This window comes from Aythya marila (genome assembly GCF_965140915.1).
Source record: "Aythya marila genome assembly, chromosome: 2".
Taxonomy (NCBI): domain Eukaryota; kingdom Metazoa; phylum Chordata; class Aves; order Anseriformes; family Anatidae; genus Aythya; species Aythya marila.
Genome location: NC_139043.1, coordinates 66,049,079 through 66,074,220, shown reverse-complemented (window position 1 = coordinate 66,074,220; position 25,142 = coordinate 66,049,079). Strand labels below are relative to the sequence as shown.

The 25,142-nt window shown below is 37.1% G+C and overlaps 1 protein-coding gene across 4 annotated transcripts in view; it reads right to left on the bottom strand.

The window, feature by feature from the left end:
• The window catches only part of FBXL2 (F-box and leucine rich repeat protein 2), a 56,876-nt gene that overhangs the window by 11,999 nt on the left and 19,735 nt on the right, over positions 1-25,142 (bottom strand). For 2 of the 4 annotated variants that reach the window (XM_082754970.1, XM_082754969.1), the window contains exons 4-10: positions 20,395-20,449; positions 18,814-18,888; positions 12,099-12,167; positions 11,917-12,031; positions 11,455-11,581; positions 11,184-11,258; positions 6,490-6,620 (exon numbers count right to left, since the gene is read on the bottom strand). In XM_082754970.1, coding sequence (XP_082611096.1) covers positions 6,490-6,620; positions 11,184-11,258; positions 11,455-11,581; positions 11,917-12,031; positions 12,099-12,123 — 473 coding nt within the window. In that variant the 5' untranslated portion in view covers positions 12,124-12,167; positions 18,814-18,888; positions 20,395-20,449. Of the gene's footprint in view, positions 1-6,489; positions 6,621-11,183; positions 11,259-11,454; positions 11,582-11,916; positions 12,032-12,098; positions 12,168-15,249; positions 15,345-18,813; positions 18,889-20,394; positions 20,450-25,142 lie in introns of those variants that run through there. The other 2 variants (XM_082754968.1, XM_082754971.1) reach the window with 2 other exon arrangements.

Sequence of the window (25,142 nt, the reverse complement as noted above, 5' to 3'; positions counted from 1 at the left end):
TTTGGCTGAATCGGTAGAAAAATCCACTCCAGGACTCAAAAATCCTGTCCTATCATTCCACTCTTGCTGTCTCCTGTTTCACTTTTGCTATTCCTATCACCAGTGCTGTTAGTGTCAGTGGCATCCTCCTGACACTGTTTCTTTGTTGCCCCTTACTCTCTCCCTTTCTTTTTGCCATTGACCAAGCACCACAAATGGATGAGACACATGATTGCTAACTAGTAAGGAGAGTGCAACTTCTGCTATATGTCTGCAAGCAGAGCCAGCTGCAACCTTAGAAACTATTTGTGAAAGAGCCTGCCATAGCTCATTGGTTAATGTAACCTCTTGCTCTGCACTTCTTCCTCACAATAAAGGTAACAATATAGCTAAATTGTCATTAGTAATCCCTACAATGTGCCGAACCCACCGAATATTACCCAAGAACGTTTGTACATCTGTCAAATTATGTAACACCGTAGATATATCAACTTTCCGTGGACGAATAGTAGAGTCTGTTATTTTCCATCCCAAGTATAGCCATGGCTGTTTCCGCTGAACCTTCTCTGGGGCTATCGTCAACCCTTTTGCTTCCAACGTATTCTGAATAAACTTCAAATCTGAATCCTGGAAGCATTCTGGCCTACAAAACAGAATGTTACCCATATAATGGTAAATAATTATGTCACACCACGCTGTCTGAATTGGTTCTAATGCTCAGGCCACATATAATTAACATAACGTAGGGGAATTCTTTATCCCCTGCGGAAGCACTAGCCATTCATAGCACTTTGCCGGGGCCTGTTTGTTAATGGAGGGTACCGTAAAAGCAAACCTCTGGCAGTCCTTTACAGCCTGTGCCACCACAGATGCTTGCCTGGACCGATCAGCGCTCTCTATCCTTTCCAACATATCTTCTACCGGTGCAGTTCGCAGCAGTGTAACTAAGATATTTTGAGTTTTTGGGTTTGCATTATCAAATGCAAGCATTTTAAACACACTGCTTTTAGGCTTCGCTGTTAGATCAGGATGATCAGGAATTGCTGCCCACAACCGATTGATAAATTTAGCATATGATTCCCCAGGGGCCTGTTGTACTGATGCAAATGGAGGTGCTTTCTTTTCCCCTGGGAGACCAAGAAGAGCCCTCAGTGCAAGCTGTGCAGCTATTTCATGAATAATCGCAGGGAACTGCATCTGAACCTGGGTATTGATACAAGGACCCGTCCCCATTAACATCTCTGCAGTAATCCCATACAGAGGGTCCCCTGGTTGACGTATTTGACCCGCTTCCCCCTGGTGTCAACCACAACCATTCCCTTTCAAACAATAACAACTGCGAAGGAGTTAACAATAAGTGCGCCAAGTTTTGGCAGTCAAGTGGACACATCAGGTCTGCCTGGAAAATCCACTGAACTATCTGTCGAGCTGCCTTGGATTGCAAATCATAGTCCATAACCGTTTTTCAAGCTTGCTGTAAAAGCTTCCAATCATGTGGCTGCCATGACAATAATAGGACAGGCCAAAGATGCGGCGTGGCACTGTCCTTCTATGATGGCATCGCATATCATGCTGGACCACCTGTCCCTCGTTGGTGCCAATGTCGTTGTAGCCACGGGTAATAGTGCCAATGTTGTAGCCATGGATAACGAGGGACTCGGCTTCGAGGGGGCAGACAAGAGAGGAAGCTCATCCAAATCCTTAATTTTTAAGTTCTCCAACTTTTCTAACAATTCTTGGAACAACTCCTCCACTGAATGTTGATTCTCAGAAGCTGCTGCTGCACCTCTCATTGGCGAAGCATCCCAAGTGGATTTATTGCTGCCTGGCAGCGGCACAGATGCTGGCAGCGCAGCTTCATCAAGATTTTCCAGCGCAAGGTGTGGGGGGGGGCAATCCCCACTCCCCATCAGCACTCTGCTCCGACAGTACCTTAGTTATTTCTGCCACTGATTCCTTTATTGAAGGGGTCATACCCCGAACCATGGTGGGTACAGGAGCCGATGATAAGAACCATGCCAGCTACATTCCCGAGGTTTTAGATTTTGCACTAGGTGTTCTGTCAGTTCCAGACAGTACAACTAAAGCTTGCGTGGCCGCCATCACCACCTGCTGCTCGGCTTGCGTCTCCGTTCCGCATCTCCCCGTGTTCAGGTGCCATTTGTTGCAGGAAGAACGGCAAAAAACATGACACACCAACACGGTCAGATCATGCTCTTCCTTTATTACCCGAATAGCCTGACTTTTATAGCAAATTTAGCAGGGGCGGATAGTGTCTCACACAAGATTATTGGTCAAAAGCACTCAGACAAACAACTGCAAGAAAACAACCCCCTTGTGATTAGCAGTCATGTAGATCTTGTCCTTGAAGCCAATGCAGCCTTGAAGCTGGCAACAATATTTCTAATTCCTCAATCGGGCAATAAGGGAACATCGTAATGGCAACTCCTCGTAGTCGTCCTGGTTGCTTGGTTTGCTCAGACGCAGCAAGGCATGGCCTCCTTGCTGTTTCAAAAATTCCTCAACAAACTACAAAAGCACAACCTTAAAGAAAATAACACTGAATATTTTGGAAAGATAAATCCAGCACTATTTCAATAGGCAGTGGGAAACAGTGGTGACAAAACAAGGGTCAACTGCCCCAAACAGCACTTCAGGCCCCCATCCCATTGATGTGTTTTTTGTTTCTTTTTCTTTTAATGAACATTTTTTTTTACTTTGCAAGTAGAATAAGTATCAAGATGAATAAGGAGAAAGCACAGCACTATGGTATCAGAAGCACAGTTATGTGCAACTTTTTCATTTACCACAGCAAACATTTTCTACTGGGGGGTGGTAGGGAAGGAGGAAGAGAAAGATGGACAAAGAAACTCTTGCTGTGGTGGCACTCAGAGGCATCTAGATCTGTCAACTAGTTTAAGACGTCATAAGAAAGCATTCTTGCTACGAACAAAGTGCAAAGGGAAAAGCCATGCTGTGCCCATGAGAAAAATAAAACTGCATCAGACTGTGGGATGTGGACCTCTGACTTTGATGAATCAATCTCTTCTAAGCAAGTGCACAGCTGAGCTTAGAGGCAAGCAGCCCCACAGGCTATACACCCTTGATAACCATTTCCAGAGCACTATTCTATGAGGTTCAGAAGGAAACTCACAAAAAGACAAGAGAGAGGTACAGGATAGCTACTACTTTCCAAATGGATGTTTGTAACATCTATGTATTGTTCTTTCCACACTCATGTACACACTTGTAAATACACTTGTATCTGGGGGCTTTGTCCCCTTCCCTAAAGGGCAGTTAGCAACCCATCACAAAACACTCAGCTAATCTGAAAATTACCTTGGGTACCAGATAGGAAGAAGGAAAAACAACACCAAACAACCCATAAGTAACAACAACAAGCATAATTAGCATAATTCAGGTCACATTTGTTACCCTTCTTACTCCTTTCATCATTCACTTGCTTTTAACCCCATCTACTCTGAAAACCATTAGATTCCCTACACTTCTGACTTTAAAGGGGGAAAATAATGATATCTACAGTGGGCAAATCAGTGGGGATGCTACTTACAGCACAACCAGTTGAAACATTCTGAAGAACAATGAAGCAGGGGATAAGAGAACAGAAGACTAGCAGCTCTACCCTTCCTGAAACTGGGTGAGCAGTCAGTCGGAAGAGCAGAACGGGGAGAATGAGCTACATACCGGCACACTGCGTCAGGTCCCAGTATGAAAAACCAGTAGAATGGCACTGGTCTGCACAGAAATGAGTGATTTTTTAATATTTGCTTCATTTTAGTGACTGTATTTAATTTTAGAGGGCTCCAGGGATTTCTGGTTTTTTTTGTTTTTTTTTTTTTTCCCCAGATACTGCTGGCCTCTAATCCACTGATTTGTGTCAAAGTATTTAGCATAGGAGCTGAACAGGCAAATTATACCCCAGAGTGGATTCCCTATTCCTATAAATGAGTGTTCTCTGAGACAGACCTCACAGCAGCACTCATCATCTACAGATGTCTTTTGGGCACACCTGGAGCATCCCCCTGCACAGCGCCTTTCCTTATTGTTTGTGATTTAGCAGCAGGCGTGCAACAACATTGGTGGGGCTAACAGCAACATGATCCTAATTTTCACAGCCATATCTAGACAAAGATATTCTGGAAGCAGCAGTGTTCACAGGTGCTTTTCTCAATAAGCCTCACCAAAAAAACTACCAGTATTTTAACACTAAAAAAGTTTAAAAAAAATAGAAAAAAGGTATCTAGCACTTACAGTAGATTTTACAAAAGCTATCAGGAGACTGCCGTATCTTGACGTGGGGGAAAAAAACAGCTGACGGGAGTTGGCCAAGTTTAGTATTTGTTTTCCAGAAGAGTGGTAACAGCTGCAGAGCACAGCACTATCCCAGAGGAAAAAAAAACAAACAAACAAACAAAAAAAACATAGTAGGACATTGAAAACCCCAAAGTCAAGTGAGAGTGGCACAACACTGAAAGTGTTCAAAAGTTTCCTAGCACAGCCAGCATATCCAACAGATGCATGAGAGTTAGGTTCTTGCAAGTTTTCTTTCATACTCAACACTAAAATACTCAGAAGGCATGAACAAGTCTGGAATTACATTACTGTTCGATTTCCAAGTTGTTTTTTTGTTTTGTTTTGCTTTGTTTTAAATCAAGTATTTTCAACACACGATCCCAAAGGCCTAGATCTATCACCAATCTTTCCACCACAGGCTCCTTGGCAGTCATCACTGCAAAGGGTCAATTTCCTTTCCTTATACTTTACCTCTTTACAGGAGGAAAACAGCAGAAGCCTTCCCGCTCGTTGCCCAGACAGGGACTAACAGGTTTCATAACAAATGCAGGCTTGCCTGCATGAGTGACTATTTCCTGTTTATAAGATATTAAATATTCTTCTAAAGAAAAATGATTCTTGCTAAGCTTGTACCCTAGAAAGAACTGTGCAATTAATAGCACTTTAGACTTCCTTTAATTTCCCATGTAAGCTGTGCATTGAGATAATTGGAGCGATCACATAAGAAGACCAGTAATAACAGCACAACTTCCTAAGGAATACAGTTAAGTGTGACAAAAGTTTCCTAAGCCCCCAACATAGGAATACATAAGCTCTTGTGAGTATGAATGGTTATGCGAAGGAGACCATCACTTTGTAGTTGTCTTAAGAAAAGGTTTCCTAAAGCGACAAAAGCTCTTTTTAATTCAGACAGATACTCTGATCTTCAGCATACTGCACACTGGCATCTGAATGTAGTTTCCCCTAATTTTTATAAACTTTGTTTTGCTCCATTCGTTTGTGATTCGTGAATAAAAAGTGGCAATTCCTGCATGTTCCTGTCAGAAATAGCAATTTAGTGTCATCCAAAGATCTTTTGTTTTGACTTTGTTTATATTAAAATTAGACCTTACAATTCGTATTACTTGCCTCTTCAACTAGACCTGCTGCACAACTGAACTTCATTATTAACGCTGAAATTTTCCCCACTTCAGAGAATACCACCATAATATACATGAAAATACAAACTGTATCAATGTGAACGTTTATATTATTTTTAATTGACAGATAATTCACATATGGTAATGACATAATAAAGCCATGGCTGTTTTCCTTCTCCCAGCCCTTTTGTGCTGCTGAGGGGGAGGGAAGCCAAATGCAAACATCCCTCAAGCAGCATGATTCCCTGCTCTGGGGGAGGCTCCAATTAAAACTAACTTCAGTGCTATCCCACTGACAGATCCAGCCCCTGGAATGTGCAAGATGGAGACAAAGCCAATACCTTAACTCCACATTGTAATTTGCTGTTTTAAAAGTATATTAGCACTTGCCCTAACAGATACTAACAAAAAGGTTGGAGAAGAACCAGCCTCAGATGACAAGAATTCCAACCAGCTTTTGAGCCCGATACACAAAATTTATCCCAGAAACACAAGTCCTCAGTGCTTACAGTGGCATTAGTGCACTCCATGTCATTGTTTAAGAATACCAGGACACATATTACTACAGAGCATATTAAAAATGCATTTATAACAAAATCTGTAAATACAATACTTAAGTATAACTTTTTATACTTTATAATGTTATTTTTTTCAAGACAAATCATATAAAACCACATTAAAAATATCAAAAGACAACTACAGATACTTTTACCTTAAAAAATAGGCTTTAGATCTTCTTTCATCTGGCTCATAAGTACACAACATTCAGCTAAAAGCACAGAATTGAACTACTAGGTTCAAGATGGTTTACTTGTCATATTATTTTTGTTTTCTTATATACAGTGGACTACATTCATATGATAGCTACACTGAGAACCAGCCCTCTAGTTTAGATTCAGCTGGTACCTCTAACTTAATGTTTTGATTGTAAAGGTAATCAGAACAACACAAAACTAAATCAAACCTGCAGATATCTGCCATTATCTTCAGAAGTGAATTTCTTAGATTAGGCCAGAAATAACATGACATACATATGATGTGCTCATGACATACTCACTTCAGCCTTGGGCAGTTTAGACCAAGTGCTGTGAGAGAAGCATCTGTAAGGTTGCTACAGCCAGAAACACACAGTGACTGAAGTCTATGGCATCCTCTACAGATTTTTACAATACCCTCATCTGAAATTTGCTGCAACACAGAAAAAGGCTGAAGTTATCAAGTCATCTGTCAAGAACAAAAATCAAGTCATATTACTGAACTTTGTGTCACATTGTATATAACCATGGAAACTTGTGGCTTTTCAACCACAACATAACATCATGATACCATGTTCACTGATAACACTGAAGATAATCAACACAGATGTTTCCTACTTATGCATTTTTCCACAGACCTGGAGAACTGCTCAAAGGCAGTCTGAAGAACAGAGGAAGTCTTGTTTAATTTGTATTTGCTTTATAATTTTCACATAACACTTTTTTATTTTTTCTCCAAATTGTAGTTATCATCATGTCAAGTATCTTATTTCTTATACACCTGTAGAGTTCAGGTCTTTCATTCCAATGACTCTGCAGGTAAGTTTATGAACAATGCAAAAGAGAGCTTAAAATCTCAATGCAAGACAGGGAACTACCTGTTTTACATTGGAGCTACAAGACCCATGGATAAAAATCCTTCACTTACAGTTTCATTCAAAGAACTAGGTTTTTCATTTGTCAGAAGTGTTCTGTACTAGATATTCTTAAAAAAAGTAAATCTCAAACTGGGAGACAAATAAAAAAATTCTCTCAGAAATAGATGCTGTAATAAATAGCCCCAATGCAGCTGCACACAAAACAGCAATAGGAACTAGATTATTGGATATGTGTGTGCAAATATTTATTTATATGCACTCTATTCTGGAAGGTGTTCTTCCCTCCTCCCACTCCTACTCCAAGAAATTTAATTTTTCTGCTGAATGGACTGATCCTTCACAGTGAGATAAGCCTATTTTATTTCCTGAACTAGTATTACTCTTGCAACAGTAGCAAAGCCTGCTAGCATCTTCCAAATTAAAGCACACATTCCTTTTATAAGCCACCCATCTAGGTATGATAACACCACTATAGCATATTTCTGAGGCTAACCATTACCACAAACATTACATTTCGTAGAAGAAAACAGGATGAGAAATCATATTTCAGCACAAAGGGACATCACCTTATGATCCCCTCAAAACATCATTTTTTAATAGCAGCAGTTTGAATTTGCAAATTGTTCTATCATATAAAAATTATTCCAGACAGAAAGCTAGAAATCCTGTCTTCTTTTTGTGGATCCATAAGGACTTGCATTAGCTATAGAAGCTAAGCTTTTATTAATAATATTTACTGTTATTAAAAGTCCAATGTAAATCAAGCGTTTTCTGGCTTTGACTCAAAATTTGCTATTTTCAGGATTTTTTTTTTGTTTTGTTTGAGAGAGATTCATGACATTATTATTGGGAAAATGAACTATTTTATAGGTAGGGACTACATAAAACTCTATGCTGCTGCTGCAGATGGGCAAAACATTCAAGTAATATACAGAAATGCTCTTATTCTGAAATTACTTGTGATTTCAATGCCTATATCCCTCTCAGGAAAGAAAAGTGGCCAAAAACATCTACAAGCTTCTACACTCTAAAGATGGTACCTTTCAGATAATCAGTTTCCAGAAGTATTTGGAATTTATCAGTATTTGGAACAGAGAGCTTGTGGATGCCCCATCCCTGGAGATGTTCAAGACCAGGTTGGACAAGGCCCTGGACAACCTGATCTAGTGGCAACCCTGCACATTACCAGGAGGCTTGGGACTAGATGATCCCTAAGGTCCCTTCCAACCCGAGCCGTACTGTAATTCTATGACAATCAGTGGACCACTTGGTGAGTAAGGAATTGGCAGGATGGTTGCACTCAAAGAGTTGCAGTCAATGGCTCAACGTCAAATGGCTCAATGTCAAATGGCTCAACATCAAATGGTTCAAGTGGAGATCAATAACAAGTGGTGTTCCTCAGCAGTTAGTAAGGGGACCAGAGCTGTTTAACATCTTTGTTGATGACATGGACTGTAGGATCAAGTGCACCCTCAGAAAATTTGCTGATGACACCAAGCTGTCTGGTGTGGTTGACACACTTGGAGGGAAGGGATGACATCCAGAGGGATCTGGGCAGGCCTGAGAGGTGGGCCTGTGCAAACCTTATGAGGTTCAACAAGGACAAGTGCAAGGTCCTGCTTCTGGATCAGGGCAATCCCAAGCACAAACACAGGCTAGGAATAGAATGTATTGAGAGTGGCCTGAGGAGAAGGACCTGAGGGTGTTCACTGATGAGAAGCTGAACACGAGCCGGTGATGTGTGCTTGCAGCCCAGTAAGCCAACCATGTCCTGACCTACATCAAAAGCAGTGTGGCCATCAAGGCGAGGGAAGTGATTGTTCCCCTCTGCTCTGTTCTCGTGAGACCCCACCTGGAACACTGCACTCTGGGGCACCCACCACAAGAAGGACATAGATGTATTAGAATGAGTCCAGAGGAGGGCCACAAGGATTCTCAGAGGGCTGGAGCATCTCTCCTATGCAGAAAGACTGAGGGAGTTGGGGTTGTTCAGCCTGGAGAAGAGAAGGCTGCAGGAAGACCTTACAGTGGCCTTCCAGCACCTAAAGGGGACCTGCAGGACAGCTGGGGAGGGACTCTTTGACAGGGAGTATAGCGATAGGACAAGGAGCAATGGCTTTAGACTTAAAAAGAGTAGATTTGGATTAGGTATTAGAAAGAAATTCTTTATTCAGAGAGCGGTGAGGCACTGGAAAAGGTTGCCCAGGGAAGTTGTGGATGCCCCATCCCTGGAAGTGTTTAAGGCCAGGTTGGATGGGGCTTTGGGCAACCTGGTCTGGTGGGAGGTGTCCCTGCCTGTGGCAGGGGGATTGGAATTTGATGCTCTTTAAGGTCCCTTCCAACCCAAACCTTTGATTCTATAAGTTAATTTCACAGAAACTGGAGCTGGCCTACCATTTAAAAAAGATCATAAAACAGATCCACTAGAAATAAAGTGTGGATCATATGAAGCACATGGAGACCTGCTGTGTAAAAATCAATGCTAGCCCTTTGATAACAAAGAGCCTAAATGCTTCCGGAAGTATTCTTCTAAGGACAGCAAGTTCTCTAGTGAAATAGAGCTTCAAAGCACACACAACTAGGTAGTACGTACGAACTATCAACTCAAACAATTCAAAAGGAAAAACACTAACTTTTTTTTTTTTTTGAAGTTAATCCTACATGACAACTAATGGAAATTGGGCCAATGGAAATGGCCCAATTGAAAACTCCAGTACACTTCTATGCCAATGCCCCTTTTAGGTGGCAGAGATCAAACTGAGTATTATCAGACTTCAAGAGCCTCCTGCAAAAAAAATCATAAAAGGCTGCAACCTGCTATCATTAGACCCTGGTAAAACACAACAGAAAAAGAAGCTATGAGGAGGAGGACAAAATGAAGAGTGAAAGGAAAGGAAATTATGGCCTACCTTTATTTTTGTAATTGTGGTTCTGACCAAAAAGAAGGAAATTCTATTCATTTCCATTATCATCATGTTACAACTGCAGTTTCCTTTTTTTTTTTTTCTGAGAAAGTTAAAGGTTTGAAACAAATTTCAGATTGAAAAATCTGAGAATTTTCTTTCCTTAGACGTGCCTCATTGAAGCTTAAAATTTGTATTCATATTGTTCCTAATTTCTTCAAAATTTAAGTTAACTTGTAATAATCCCTAATACTTCAAAATAATCAAAACTTTTTTTTAGTCTATTAATTTAATCAAAAATTTCCATCAAATCTTAAGAAAAAATGGTCCCATGCCACATTAATTGAGGAAACAGATTTCAATGTTTGAGCCCAAGCAGATTTTATGACACAATAAATTAGCAATAAAGCTGTAGAAAATTTTCCAAAAGCAAAAAAAAAAAACAAACATTTGAAGTTGTATGACTGAAAAACTGAAACTTTAATTTATTTCAAACTTTACTAAGGATTTACTAAGAGTGACTTAAATACATTTCAAGCCTAAAAAGATCTCTCTCCACTCCTAAAAAGTCACATCAGGAACAACAACAAAAAAAGCAAACATAAACCACAGCAAATTTAATTTTTGTGTATTCTTTAAGTAGAATTAAACAAACATGTATGATTCCCAGTTATTTCATTACAAATCAATGTATTCTTTCATTAATGCTGAAAAAAAAAACATGCCCTTCTGCTACTTAGATGGTTCTGAATCATCATGTTATGATGACATTCCATTTTATTCTCCATTATGTAGCCCACAATATGGCTTCTGCTCCATTAGAAACCTTAAAATTATGAACAGAGCAAAATGTTTGACCTTAACATATGGGAGAATATGAACTACATCTGTAAAACTGTATGTTTTAATACATACATAATTCATCTGAGTTGAATGAACAGTTAATTCATACTCTGGAGCTTGCTAGAGTCAAAAGGTGGAATGAGGAAAAATAACCCAACACTCCAAATCTACATTCAGCTGTGGAATAGACAGTTCATTTTAGATATCTATTATCTAAATTATCTAAATTTAGATATCTATTCCACATAAAATTCTGCAAACTGCAGAGATGTACAATTTGAATTATTTAAGTATGCAGCAACTAAATTCATTAGCATTTGAAAATGGTTTAGATTTTTAGATAATATATCTTTTAAAGTTTCAAATACTTACTGTGCAGGATTGCAAATTCAGGATTGAAAGTTCATGACAGTGATTTTGAATGTGTTTCAGTGCTTCATCTTCTAACTGTATTAGCAATTAAATTGGACATAGGAAAAGAAACAAGAAATTAAAAGCAAACCAAACTAGACAAAGGAGTGCACACATCTTGTAATATTGAACAAAAGATTGTAACAAAAACCAATATTTTTTAATTCATGAAGATTTCAAAAAGCCAAAAGAAAAAATGTATTTCTAAAGGATCACCCAAGCAGTTATGTACCTGTGTGCAACCTCTAAGAAATAGTGCTTTTAGTCCACTACACCCTTTCACCAGTGCTTCAATACCATCCTTTGTAATCTGATCACACCAGGAAAGATTCAAATGTTCCAGATTTCTGCAACCCTCACTGGGAGAATTAAAAAAATACATAAAGTTAAATCCAGCCTTCAAATAGTCATAACAGTGGGAAACCCAAATTAAACACACTGTTAGAAGTTAATGATAGCCAGTGGACTGTGCCAGCCCTCTACAGAAAAGTCATGAGAAAAGACCACACAGAAACATTATTGTCCACACCCAAGAAGTGCTAGATACAAGATACAGTCAGTGCTGATGCACAATATTAAGGCTCAGCACTGTGTTGTTTTTTTTTTTAAAAAAAAAAAAAACAAAACAACTTTATTATATATTGAACAGCTCTTTCAATTATTTTCTTTAATACAAAACACTAAATCTTCTTACCTTAAACCTTTCAAAGCGCTGTTTGTGATGGCTACACAAGATGTCAGATCCAGATGTTTCAGCTTGGAACAGAATCTGCTAAGACTGTAACATGTACTGCAAAACAGCAGACACACTAAAAATACCTTCAGCTACTTCTTCTCCCAAATTCCACTAACAAACAAAAAAACTCTTTGACTTACCTGTCAGTGATTTTTGTGCACCCATTTAGATTTAAGTGTTCGATGTTTCTACAGTTCTGTGCAAAGGTCCTAAAACAGCAACAAAAAGCTAGAGAATTACTGTTATGCCTAGTGACTGAATTACTGTTATAATTTAGTCGAGCGCACTCTGTCCCCTAATGAATTCCATCTCAGGGAAAAAGCTTGCTCTTCAACCCATAGAGTAAAACATCTGGTTCAGCGGCTGCTTTTTCATTTTGCTATTGCAAGTTCTGTCTTGAGTAACTCTAAAACCAAGTGCTCTTCCTCTCTCAAATACTGCTTGAGCAAGGTGCTTATTTCTGTCATTGAACAGAACTGATTTGCTTCAAATGCCATAACTAAAATCATTAAGGGAATGAACACAAGGGTTGAAATATCACATCAGTTAAATACTAAGCATACCTAAGCTTCTGGGGAGAGTTTTCATATACCTTGTTACTGAAATTTCTGTAGGTCTTATTAAGGAGCTGACTCCCACATCAAATGAATATGCAGGAATGTATCCTGCACAACACAGAATTGGGCTTTAAGTCGCCTGGACTACTAAGGGAAAGCCCTGGGAATTGCAAATTGGTTATTTATGATGTTAAAAATTAAAATGCATCTGTATGCACTACTGGGTATGTACACTAAAGATGATTGGAGCTATTACACCACTTAAAGCCTGTATATATCATTATACTAATTACCCAGAAGAAATGTATCAACTTCCTTTTCATCTCTACAGAGCAATATTTACAGCTGCACTGCATTTCAGAGCACCGTTTTTATGCCCACGTTTCCTCCAACTGCATGGATTTTATTGGCAGTGATGGAGGAAACACACAAAACAGTTTTGTCTGGAGGCTTGCCCTGGTTAGCAGATCCGACTACACACTCAGCGGGCAACAACTTCCTGGCTCTCCAGTGTGGATTGAAAACAATGGGAAAGAAAAAAAAACAACAGCAAGCAGTTATACTGGTGATAGTTTCCACGTGAATTCTCAAAACAGCTATTCCAAAATTCACGTAGTGGAGTGAGATTTATAATCGAGACTTTTTCAAATCACTTGGAAAGACGCTACACTCTGTAATAATTTGCAGGAACAGTAAACAGACTTTGAGATTCAACTGTGGGGCATGTCCTGACAGAGCCACAAACATTCAGTACTTATATAGCCAATATAACCTACTTTGATGACTGCCTTTTTTTAAACTAAAGGTGGATGTAGAGGAAGGATAAAATGAGAAATTAGTACCAGCCCCAAAACTAATGGATCAGTGCAAAACTCCTGATAGGTAAAGTTGCTTTCAGAACAAATACCCCAAAATTAAAGCCATTTCTCATATTACTGTTTTGAAAGTCTTAAAGTTCACAGCTTTATCATTCATTGGGTAATTCCAGTATCATCTGATTACATTTCAGGGGTAAAGCATCATCTTTCCTAAAGTTTCTCAGACACTACCATCTGCACTAGTTAGTAATTATGGATGCACTTATGTGTACGGCTAGCAGTACAATAGCTGGTCTCAGCCAACCCTGTCCATTTTCTTATTTGCATCAATCTACACATGCTACATACTGAACAACTACAAAAATATCTCTTTACTAAATATATCATTATTCACTAATATTGTAAATCCTGCCATCTTCCTCCTCTCATACACCACTAATACCTGAACCCATTTGAATTTTTTGGTTCTGGCCACAACCCTCACTGCAGTCCCCTAGCCTTAGTGTTCTGAACAGCAGTCATGAGCATAGAGTGAATACAAAAACTGAATTAATCGGGAGGAAAACTGTTGCCTACCTGTCCTCTTTCCTCCAACACCCATATTTCCTTCCCAGCTACCTTCTTAGTTCCCACGTCTCTCAGTGCCTGCCTTCCCCAACTCCTCCATTTCAGCCCTGACTTCCACTACTGAGAACACAGGGACCATATGCACAAATGCTCTGTGAGCTTGGAGGATTTATGTGGATTATTATTATTTTTATTTTAAATTTTTAAAAGGGCTCTTCTAGCAACACCCAAAAAAAATCTGGAAAGAGTAAGAAAAAATAAAAACAAATAATTTAGAATAGCTTAACATTTCTATTTTTGTTTTTAACCAAATTTCTAGGTTTTTTTGTTGTTGTTGTTGTTGTTTTTTGTTGTTGTTGTTGTTGTTTGTTTTTAAGCCTTAAAACCTCTAAGGGAAAAACATGCTCTGGCTTTTACTCATGAAAGTCAGATTACACATCAAAAATGCTCATTAATTTATTCTGGAGACAAATTAAATGAATGAGACTTGCTTGTATTACACATCAAAAATGCTCATTAATTTATTCTGGAGACAAATTAAATGAATGAGACTTGCTTGTAAATCTTAGGAAGAGCTAAAGGTCATGAGACACTAACCTAATGCCCACTGCTGAACAAAAATCTTTGCGCTTGTATCTAGGTCAGACTGAACATTATCTAGCCCACTCTGCTCTGACAGTCAAGCAAAGTGTAATGACTGCAAGTTATATTCTGAGCCTGTCTCCGAACACGCTTTGAGCCCTGTAGTATTTGTCATGTAGGGACCCTTCAGCTGCAGGTTAAGATCTTTGGGTTTAAATAAGGAAAGAAACATCAACAGAGGAATCTGGATTAATCCATTTGCATATAACAAAAGCTTACAGGGATTCAATGTATCTTGCAGGAACAAGTTGCACATTTCAATTTATACATATCTTAAAGGACTCTGCTAAAAGACTCCTGAGATGCTCCTGTTGCCTGTTTGCTCCTACATTACAGCAAGAGGAGAATCTCACACCTTTCCCAATTCTGTAGACACTGAACTGCATCAGTCTTTACTATTCATCCCCTTGCTAGGGTCATCTCTTGTCCAAACAAAAAGATTAACTATAAACTGACAATCTTGATGAAATTATACTTAAAGTACAAGTATGAAAACATTTTAAATGTTTGAAAGTTGAGAGAAAAAAAAAAAAAAAGTAGCTATATTTTGATCTCAAACTGATGGCTCATTTGGTCATTGCTAAGGTACTTAAGCATCCCATTTTGTTCATTAGACAGTACTTAGAAACCCAAACAAATGTAACAATAATTGCTTTTGGTCTGGATACTAGGAAGTAAGTGATGTCTCAATCTAGGACTTTACTTACTTTAAAGAGGAGTCTCCAACACCAAGACATCCTCTCAGACTGAGTTGTCTCAGGAACCCACCACACCTTTTCGATATATTTTCCACAACACGACCCTTAAACCAAATAAAAGGAAGATTTTGTTGAGTTTTATTCTGACATAACATTCTAACCAAATTAAAAATGCCAGGACTGAAAATCAGTCTCAGTTAAATCCTACCAGAACCATACCTCATTGAATTTCTTTTCCTACTTTAAGGAAAAACGGGTTACCTGATGAAACAAGTTCTGCTCAATTCAATTTTTAGATCTCTCTTCCTTTTTCAGTCTATGATACGTGGCCCGATTTTTGTCTGAGCAAAACCCTATCCATTAAAATTGCTAAAATGATCTTCAGGATCTGTCAGATTTGCAGGCAATCTGAAGAACTACCCAGAGGCAGAACAGAAGGCATCCTGCTCCTCAAGGACTACAGTTATTACTACAGCATACAACTTTAAATTATCCCTGAAGGCGTGCTTAGGCTAGTATTTTAATCTCAACTATAGCCCCTTGTAAATCCTATTTTACAGTCCCTGCTATAGGGATGGTTACTTCTGAAACAGGAAGGTATTGGACACTTGGTGGGAGCAGCCACTTCAACTCCAGAAGACTTACAAGAGCCTACCTCCCAGTCTTCAAAGTCAGATATATTTGAGAGTCTGTTCCTAACACCTGGAAATGCCCAAGGATTTCTCAGACTATGGAACTTACTGACATTATACCTCATTATTTGTCAAAAGTTGGAGTACAGTTTACAAACAAAACTTCCCATTTAACCTTGTGATCGTTACAAAATGCTATTCATTTACACCCTGAAAGCAGAGCATTTACTCTCTGAAAGGAGTAAGCAGAACAGAATAGTACTTCTAGTGCTCCAAGCTAGCATTATGAAAAATGTTATTTCAACTACGATATAAATACTTTTATTTTATTTCTTCATAGTAAAAACAGAATAATATATCAAAAAACAGGTAAACACTGCAACAACTGACTACCATCACATTGTGTCTAATTTTAGGAAGACAAAGTAAAAAGAAATCAACACTGATCTTCTAACAAATAGGACAAATATATACCTAACTGCACCTTTTATTTTCTTCTCTCTTTTATTCTAAATATATATAGATTATAATATAGAGAGATATATAATATATATATATATATTATATAAATATATATAAATACTCATAAATTACAGGGCAGTGCATTTTTAAATTTCCTCTCTGTATGCAATGGCAGCAATTTTACTGAAACAATAAAACATTTCTTGGAATTTGTTGTTCACCTGTTAAAGTCCCAGCTAAAACTATGTGAAAATATCAGAGCTTATTTGTTAGTCTGTGAATAACAGATTATCTCCTATCTCAAATATTTTTACTTCAAAACAAACTGAAGGCAACTATACACTTCATGAAATGACATACTTTTTAGAGCTTTCTTATCACTTTGAATTATTTCCCAGCAGAGGCTAAATACCTTTACTGTAAGAATAAAGTCTTCTCAATGAATTACATATAATGCAGATTCAATCTACATAGGGGAAAAAAGCCAAAACCTAATGTATTATTCAAAGAAAATAATGAAACAAATAATAAGATACATTTTCCATACCCATTTATTACTTTAAGCATGTTAAAAAAACACCAAACCAGCATATTCAAAAAGACAACATAAGTGCATTCAAATGTATTTAGCTGTTTGAATAATTCAGTGTCACTCAAAATCCTGTTCTTCAGACTATCCCAGCTTATGCTTGGTGCCACATACCAACAAATTCTAAGGCACACTTCAAGATCTTCACACATCTTTGCATTAGAGAAGAACATTTTTCCTTTATAGCATGTACTTTTTTCTCAGTTTATTCAGTATCATATAAGGTCTTGAATAGGAAAAATTTCATAACAAAACTGATTTTCCATTATCTGATAGTCTCAGATCAAGTACCCCTTGATGTTATGTGCAATATCACCAGATAATGCAATATTGATCTGAGCAAAAAGTTGCCAAATAACAATTAGCAGCTTTTACCTGTCTTAAATCTAGACAGAAAAAAAAATACTAAAACAGTTTAAGGAAAAAACAAGCTGTTAGACACTGAATGTGAACACATTTCTCATCCAGAACTGATTTCTGTAGCACTCGTTCATTTAACTTGCACTTAGGAATAAATTTAACACATATATATTACAAAAGTACTTAAATGTAATACACTGAAGTAATTGAATTGCTCAAAATCACAGTATCTCCTTATAGAAAAAGAGGACCATAGCTTAATTTCATTCATTCTCATTAACACCAGACTACAAATATGTCTGAAAGGGCAACACCACTAGGAACAACATAAGACAAACTCTGCAAAAATGTAAAACCCCAACACTGTTCCTAAATAACAGAAAAGTTTCAGACACAAAAAAGGCTGATCAAGAGAATGGCCACAGATCTGGTAGGGTTTGTTTATTATTTTTTAGCAAATGAGAGACACCAGCTTTTTTAGAGGCAAGTGAAAAAATGAAATTAGACCTCCAAGACTTCTTAGACACATTGAGATATTTGAAGATGCCAAAATCTTTTTCCTACCTCCACAAGATTCTTGTATTTGACATCAGTATAGCAGAGGAGTTGGCATTAAAATTTTAAGAGAACAGTGAGAAAATTTACTCTATGTTGCTGTAAAGCTTAAGGAACAGTTTGAACCACAGTTGGCAAAATATACCAAATGATCCCCATCTGGATTTTATTCATGCAACTAAAACGCTTAACATAAAATCCAGAAGCAAATTAGTTATTGTATTCTAAATTTAATTTATATTATCAAACACAAATTATAAACTAGTTCAGTTACAATTAAGGACTTGTATTTTCCTATGGATTTTTGTCTTCACTTTCCAACATCAAATTTTATTCTGTTATACACATCTATGATAGCATTAATACATTTTTTCTTATGAAACATAAGACTGCCGTAATCCTTTTGTTATATGCTGAAAAAGACTTTAATCTACATGTACATGCATCTCAGGCAAGATTAAAGCCCTAGGAAACAAATGTTCATAAAGTGGTAATAATATATACAGCAAATCAAATCCAGGCCAAGCCAGCAGTAAGAAGAGTTGGTTAGCATTTTGTTGTTTCAGTCTCCAAGTTCTGGGGCCAAGTGTCCAGGGAGCATTCAGCACTAGATGGCACTCTCACAGAGACAAGCAACAAAAATTCCTCTAGGTTGTGAAAGTGACTCAGCATCTCAATCGAGAGGCACCGTTTACATCTTTGTTTTCTGGAAATGATCAGTTCTTAATTTATAGACCCTTGTATGTATATAATATTTGCAAATTAGCTGACACACTGCCAACAACCAGAACTCTAAAACTCATCCGGTGTAAAAAAGTCAAATATAGTGCCATCTTTCTACATGCTCCTTCTCTGTTTTAGTATTTTGAACTTTAACCTTTAAAATGTGAGAACTCAAGAACAGCCTATAGAATACTCAAAACGGGCTATGCACTTAAACATCACCATAGGAATGAAATAAACAAAGACACTAACCTCTATATCTGTCTGAAAGTTAAAAAGGTCTATTCTTTGCCAATTGCTTCCATCCAGAGCTAGAACATTCCACGCCTGCAGAAAACAAATAAGAGATTATATACCTCCACTGCCTGCTCCCTTCATTTTTGTCTCAGAAATTCAAATACAACAAACTCTGAAATACAGTAAAATAGACGTTTTTAGGTAGCAGTTTTTAAAAAACGAATGTAATTGTAGATATTACCAATCCTAAAACATTAACTGGTTAAAACCAGGGCATTTGTGGAAATTAAACACAGATCTAAAAGGATTACACTTCAGAGATTTGTCTTATGCCCATAAAACATGCATTAGAGGAAGAAATTAAATAAAATATATGAACATAGCAGTATTCAACGGTCAATTTTTAAAAAGAGCTTTTGTAAATTTGTCTAGTAAGTTATTCTTGCTAGATGTATATGGAGAGAAGTGACTGCACTTGAGAGTCCTTCCAATAAAACCACAGTTCCTCAGCCTCATTAGTTACTATTCTGAGATGAACAGAAACAGAAGCCTTTCAGAAAACTGCTGACTTTCCACTGTTAGAATCAGGACTTTCCATGTGCTGAGTAACATATAGAGAATCTGTCCACTACTATCGACGTAACAGACGACAGTTTTTTAAATTAGAACAAAGTAAAGAGTGAGAGAAAAAAATATATACTTAGAAAAACTGAAAGAAAATCACATACAACCAACAAGAGGCAGCTTTGAGAGAAAAAATTTTGATTGTTTTATCACCTTGGTTTTCTTCTGATGTATTCAAGACTACCTGAAAGTTCTAACAAAGCCTGATGTTAGTTAGCTCAAAAAACTTATTGAAGTTGTGGACCAGAATGGTACGGGTATAGAAATGAAACAGTTACACAATTATATAATAAAACAAGGAAACAAAAAAAAAATAAAAATAAAAATGGAGAAAAGCATGAAATTAGAAAGTTAATTCATGTTGTATAAGAATACGTCTCATTGTACACGCTTCATGTAGGACCAGAATATTTTTCATTTTAATTTAAAAAAAAAGACTAGTTAAACATAAAAGCTTACTTTGCATGCTTTCTCTATTATCTTCTGTGTGCCTTTTTCCTCTACTAGTAGTCCATTTATTTAACATAATTTGTGCTTGACAAGCTAATGATGGATGAACTTCTTAGACACATGGTGCACATTAACTGAACTACATGGAATTTTAAGCAGAATATGCGTTTGAAAAATAGTGTTATATGGCCGCATGCTTTATAAAAAGCAAATGCCATTATGCTAAAATGGGCTTAATCCTTTCTCCAGATATAGAGTATCTATAGAAAGTACCTATAGAAAAGATATCTGGGTATCTTTTCTATAGCCTTTAAACAGAATTCTAACATGGCAACTATGAATCTGAATGCAATTGTGGACCCACTGTTTATTTGTTTTAATGAACAATAAGGCTATATTTGATTTTTTTTTCTTCCTATTTTAGACAGGAAGGAGATTGCCTTAAAGCCCATGATTTGCAAGTAATTAAGTGAAAGCTTTCCAAAGAACAACAACAAAAAGAAGCACAACAGAAATACATACCTTGGAAACCTGTGCACATCGACACAAAGTAACTATGTCCAAGAAAGAAAAAATTCTAGAAAAAATGAAAGAATAAAAATTAAAATATTTTATTACGAGTTCAGACTAACATCTGAATTCACTGTTCTGTAGTTCTATGGAAAGATAAACAGTAACACAACAAGCAAGCTAAATTAAATACAAGTGTTTCACTAAATTATTTTGCTTAGTGAGTAATACCATGGCCATCTTCTTAAGATAGTCAACTCCTGCATAGTAGGAAACAGGTGCTGCTACAGATAATCTATTTTACAACTCTCCCTCCTCATTACCCATTTGTGTATGAATAACAATTTTTTAAATATTATTATTTTTAATTCAGAGAAACTGGTTTGTAAACCTTTAATTGCGATGCTATTAAAGAAATAACTTACACAAATATATGTGAAGATTTTAGAGACTGGTGAAGTGTAAGAAATGGGAAATAACACACAGATAAATCCAAATTTGAGAAAATAAGTACAAACACAAAGCATGATAACCCGTATTTCTAAAGGGGCATCACAATGACTACCAAGTCTATCACAGTCAGCATCTTTTTTTTGAATTTGCTCTAAAAGAAACAATTACACTTCAAAATTTAGCATTGCAATTCAGATCACTGTAACAATTCTTCAAGGATGGCGACTTTTTGTAGTTTTCTAAACTAAATTTTTCAGTGTCAAAATTAATTTTGCTAAATACCATTTAAAAACAACAATGAAACCAATTCAAAGAAAATTCTCAGGGAATAAAATATATTAACTTAAGCATAAAATATAGATCCCATTCCCAAATCAGTTTCTACTACAAACAGTTAAAGATATGAAATACATGAAAGATGTTCCTGCAGTTCATTTATAAAGTATCACCTCTCACCAATGAACCTTTTCAGTTATCCAAACAATGAACAGTGATAATAATATTGTGTGTAACATGGCATTTTTGGCACTAAGGAGCAAACTTAACTGGAAAGAGATGTTGAATTTTATATGTAAAATTCTGATTACTATTTTCTAAGTGGAAACCTGAAGCTAGAGCTCTAAATGGATGCCTAAATCCTAAGGGCTGTGGTTTTTAGCCGTGGTAACAGTAATGCAATGGAAGTTAATGGACGTACTTATTAAACATTAAGGCCCTTCTGGATATTTTGTACGATCTATTAGTTATTAGTTTTGAACAGTTATTATTTTTCCAATATTTCATCAACATATGAAAATACTTTTTTTCACTGTACAATAATATATTTCTCAAAAAAAAATTATCTCAAAAGGCAAACAGACAATTTACAAAACAATGCAGATAACATTCATTTTGATAGCATCTATTTTGTCATTTGAACATCCATTCTAAGGTCTGTTGCCCCCCTTAAGAAACTTAGCAGTGCTTTACACACAAACTGCACACTGCATGAACAGTCCAACAATCTTGCTGAACACAGGTGAGTAAAGAAAGCGCTCTCTTTAAAGAGCAGCATTTATCCCAGTGACCTGCCTTGAACCCTCTCTGTAGTCACCTTTCCTCCCTTCCCAAGAGGGGAGCAGCAGAAGGTGAGGAAGGGGATATAACACTGGAGAGCTGTAAAAGCCACCTGGCTTGTAGAAGATTCCTTGTAATAATGATGTATGAGGGGAATCACAGGTTTATCTTAGATTTGCAGAAGCCAAAGCATAAAAGACATGTTTCTAAATTATTTCTAATGAAGACATGAAGGATGGTGACAAACTATTTCATGACACAATATTCTTGCCTAAATGAAGCATAGGACATGCTTTGGAAGTGATTCATCCAGTTCCACTGAAAGTAAGAAATAACAGAAGGAATTCAAGACGTTGAAGAAAAGCTATTTTCTATATTCCAACTACTGAGTTGTCTAGCAGTCTCTCTTCATGTTTGACTGTTTGTTACTGTTACGAGATTTATGTTAATGTATGATTTCCGCTGAAAAGAATTAAAACCAAATGCAGAACAGACATATTTATTTTTGCTCCATTCTGTATGAAGAGACTTTTTAAGAAGTCAAAAACTGAAAGTGGTTATTTTATGTTAAAAGGAAAACTATTTTAATAAGTGAAAACATCCATGATGTTTTTAGATTTCCAGTTTTGTTCTAACAAAGGAACTGTCTTGAAAGGCAGCTCAAGCTGTCTCCATGAAAATAGATAACTTAAAATGAGATTAGGATGCATTCTAACAGACCAAAATCAGAATAATTACTCAATTAAATATTATCATAGGTACCAGTAAATTATTTTACAATTGCTAAAAGTTATTTTGCCAGCTTGCTTGGAACTGTTTTTTCCATGGTCTTCTATTTGTTTACTCTCTATAGTACAGTATTATGGGCAAACCACTAAAGACAACAGCTTCTCTACTTGCAGCCCCACAGAACTACTAGCAAATCCTTATCAGTCAGGGAAAATAGCCAGCAAGACACAAGACTAAGGTTTTAAGGCTTTAAAACCCAATCAAAGAATAGAGAAAGAGATGGCAACTCTGACATTGTCTGGCACTTTGGCAAAGGGACTATGTCAGCAAGCACTTGTAATTTTAAAAAGTGGAAAAGATTACCATGTAGGCCAGACGATGGTTGTATAGCACATCTGTCCTCTATGACCATAACTACATAGATGGAAGTTAATGCAGCTGGCCACAGGATTAATTTCCACTTAGGTCTTTGGCACAATTTAGTACAGGGAAACTGGAAATTTATAGAACCACAGTAATGTTTACTAATAATCTGTTCTAACTTCCTGTATCCCAGGCTATCAATTTTTCCTTAGTTAGCCTGTACTGAGCCCGAGAAGGACAATCTGCTTACTAATAATGAGAGTTCATCAAAACTTCTTGTCCCTAGGCACACACCAGTCTGGACATACATATGCCTCATGAGCTTGGTCTTGGAGATCTTTCAATGTTAACAGTACCAGCAGTACGCATGAGTGTCATGCCAAAGGCACAGAGTTGTACAAGCTCACAGTTCCTCAACTCCTTTAAGGTAAACTACTATTTGGCTAAAGCCTAAATTCCAGAAAATGATCTATTCTTGATTCGAAAGCCTTCAAGGGGTGGAAAGTCACCACCTTCTCTGGTAGTTTGTTCCACTGGTTAATCATGCTGTTATAATATTTGCCTTATTTCCAAGGTGAACATCTGACTTTCAGCTTCATGCTTTCCTCTACTTTTCTTCACCAAATTCAAGAGTGCTTTAGCAGTTAGTACTTCCTTCTCACATAGTTTTAAAGCCACTTATGTCATCTTTAATTCTTTTTACTTTAGCTCTTTAAATCTCATCTTCAGTGCACATTCTTCTTTCCCAGTATGTTTCTGCAAATGTACACATCAGAAGCACATGAAGTGTTAAAAACCTTATTAGTACCAACAAAGCTGCACACAGCCGGGGACTTTAACAGCCTTTTTGATACAGCAACAGACAAGATACTTACAGGATCTTACACATTTCACTCCAACATCCCCTTCAGGGATGAAACATCCCAGGCTACAGCTCTTTGTGTGACCTTCCCTAATCCATGTAAAAATTCATCTTGTAAAATGTAAAATTTATCTTGTTTGAATGTCCCTTCATTTAATATGTCATTCAGATGTCCTTGGGAGTGGTTTGTCTTCGCAGTAATTTACCACTGCATTTCTTTTAGAGTCATCTAGAACTCTTATCTCCAGAGACTTCTTAAAATGTCATTTCCATAACATGGAATAGAAAACAAAAAGAAAAAAAAAATGCTGTTTGGTCTACCTGCCAGTTGCTGCAACAACTGTTAAGCAACTCTGAATCCTTTTAACATGAACCAATGTACTGTACAGTGCTACTTCTTAATCAAAAGTTCAAATGTTAAAGTCAAATGCCTGAGTAAATTCACGTAATTTGGGTTGGTAGAACTGATTGTTTAACCCCAGATTGATATCGTCCAACCACTTTTTTCCCCACTAAAACACAACTGTTGGTTATATTTCTCTCTCTCAATTTTCTATCAAACATACATACAGTGAGTTTTTCCAGTGCATATTGAATAGGAGGCTGAGTTTTCTTGTATTCTTCCATATATTTCCATTTCCATACAGAGTTCATTACTCCCTTGTGCTATGAACAGACGTGTTTTTCAAAACACAGAAATAAGTGATGTCACTTCTATTATTTTGTTTCCCTCTCTGTGGAACCACAGAAAGAAACAGCTATTTCTCAGAACCCCAACACTGCACGGAGCATCACCTACAGAATAAGAAACAAAACCATGCAAGAGTCAAACTGCCTCTCTCATCTTTCTAAGGCCCTTGCCAACCTAATCACATAAGGAACAAGCTTTCGCAGTAGCACCTTGATAATTACTCGTTTTTAAGTATTTTGATACAATACTACATGGCCTGATTACAAGCAGGTAACAAAATACATACAGTAATGCATACATACATACTGTACTGTGACTTCCTGGAATTTTTGGCTTGGCAAACTCAATGTTGGTATCTGCCAAGTATGACAGAAATGCCTGATAATTTCTAAAGACACTTAGCAATAAAATAAGATTTTTAAAACTGCTTTAAGAATGGAATGCTATTTCAAAACTTTTATTTTTCACTTCTTTTCAATTCACAGTGCTGTTGCACACAAAGAATGATGTCGAAGTATACAGAAATATATAGTTCGATGGATGGAATATATGGATTCCCCATCCCTAGAAGTGTTCAAGGCCAGGCTAGATGGGGCTTTGGGCAAC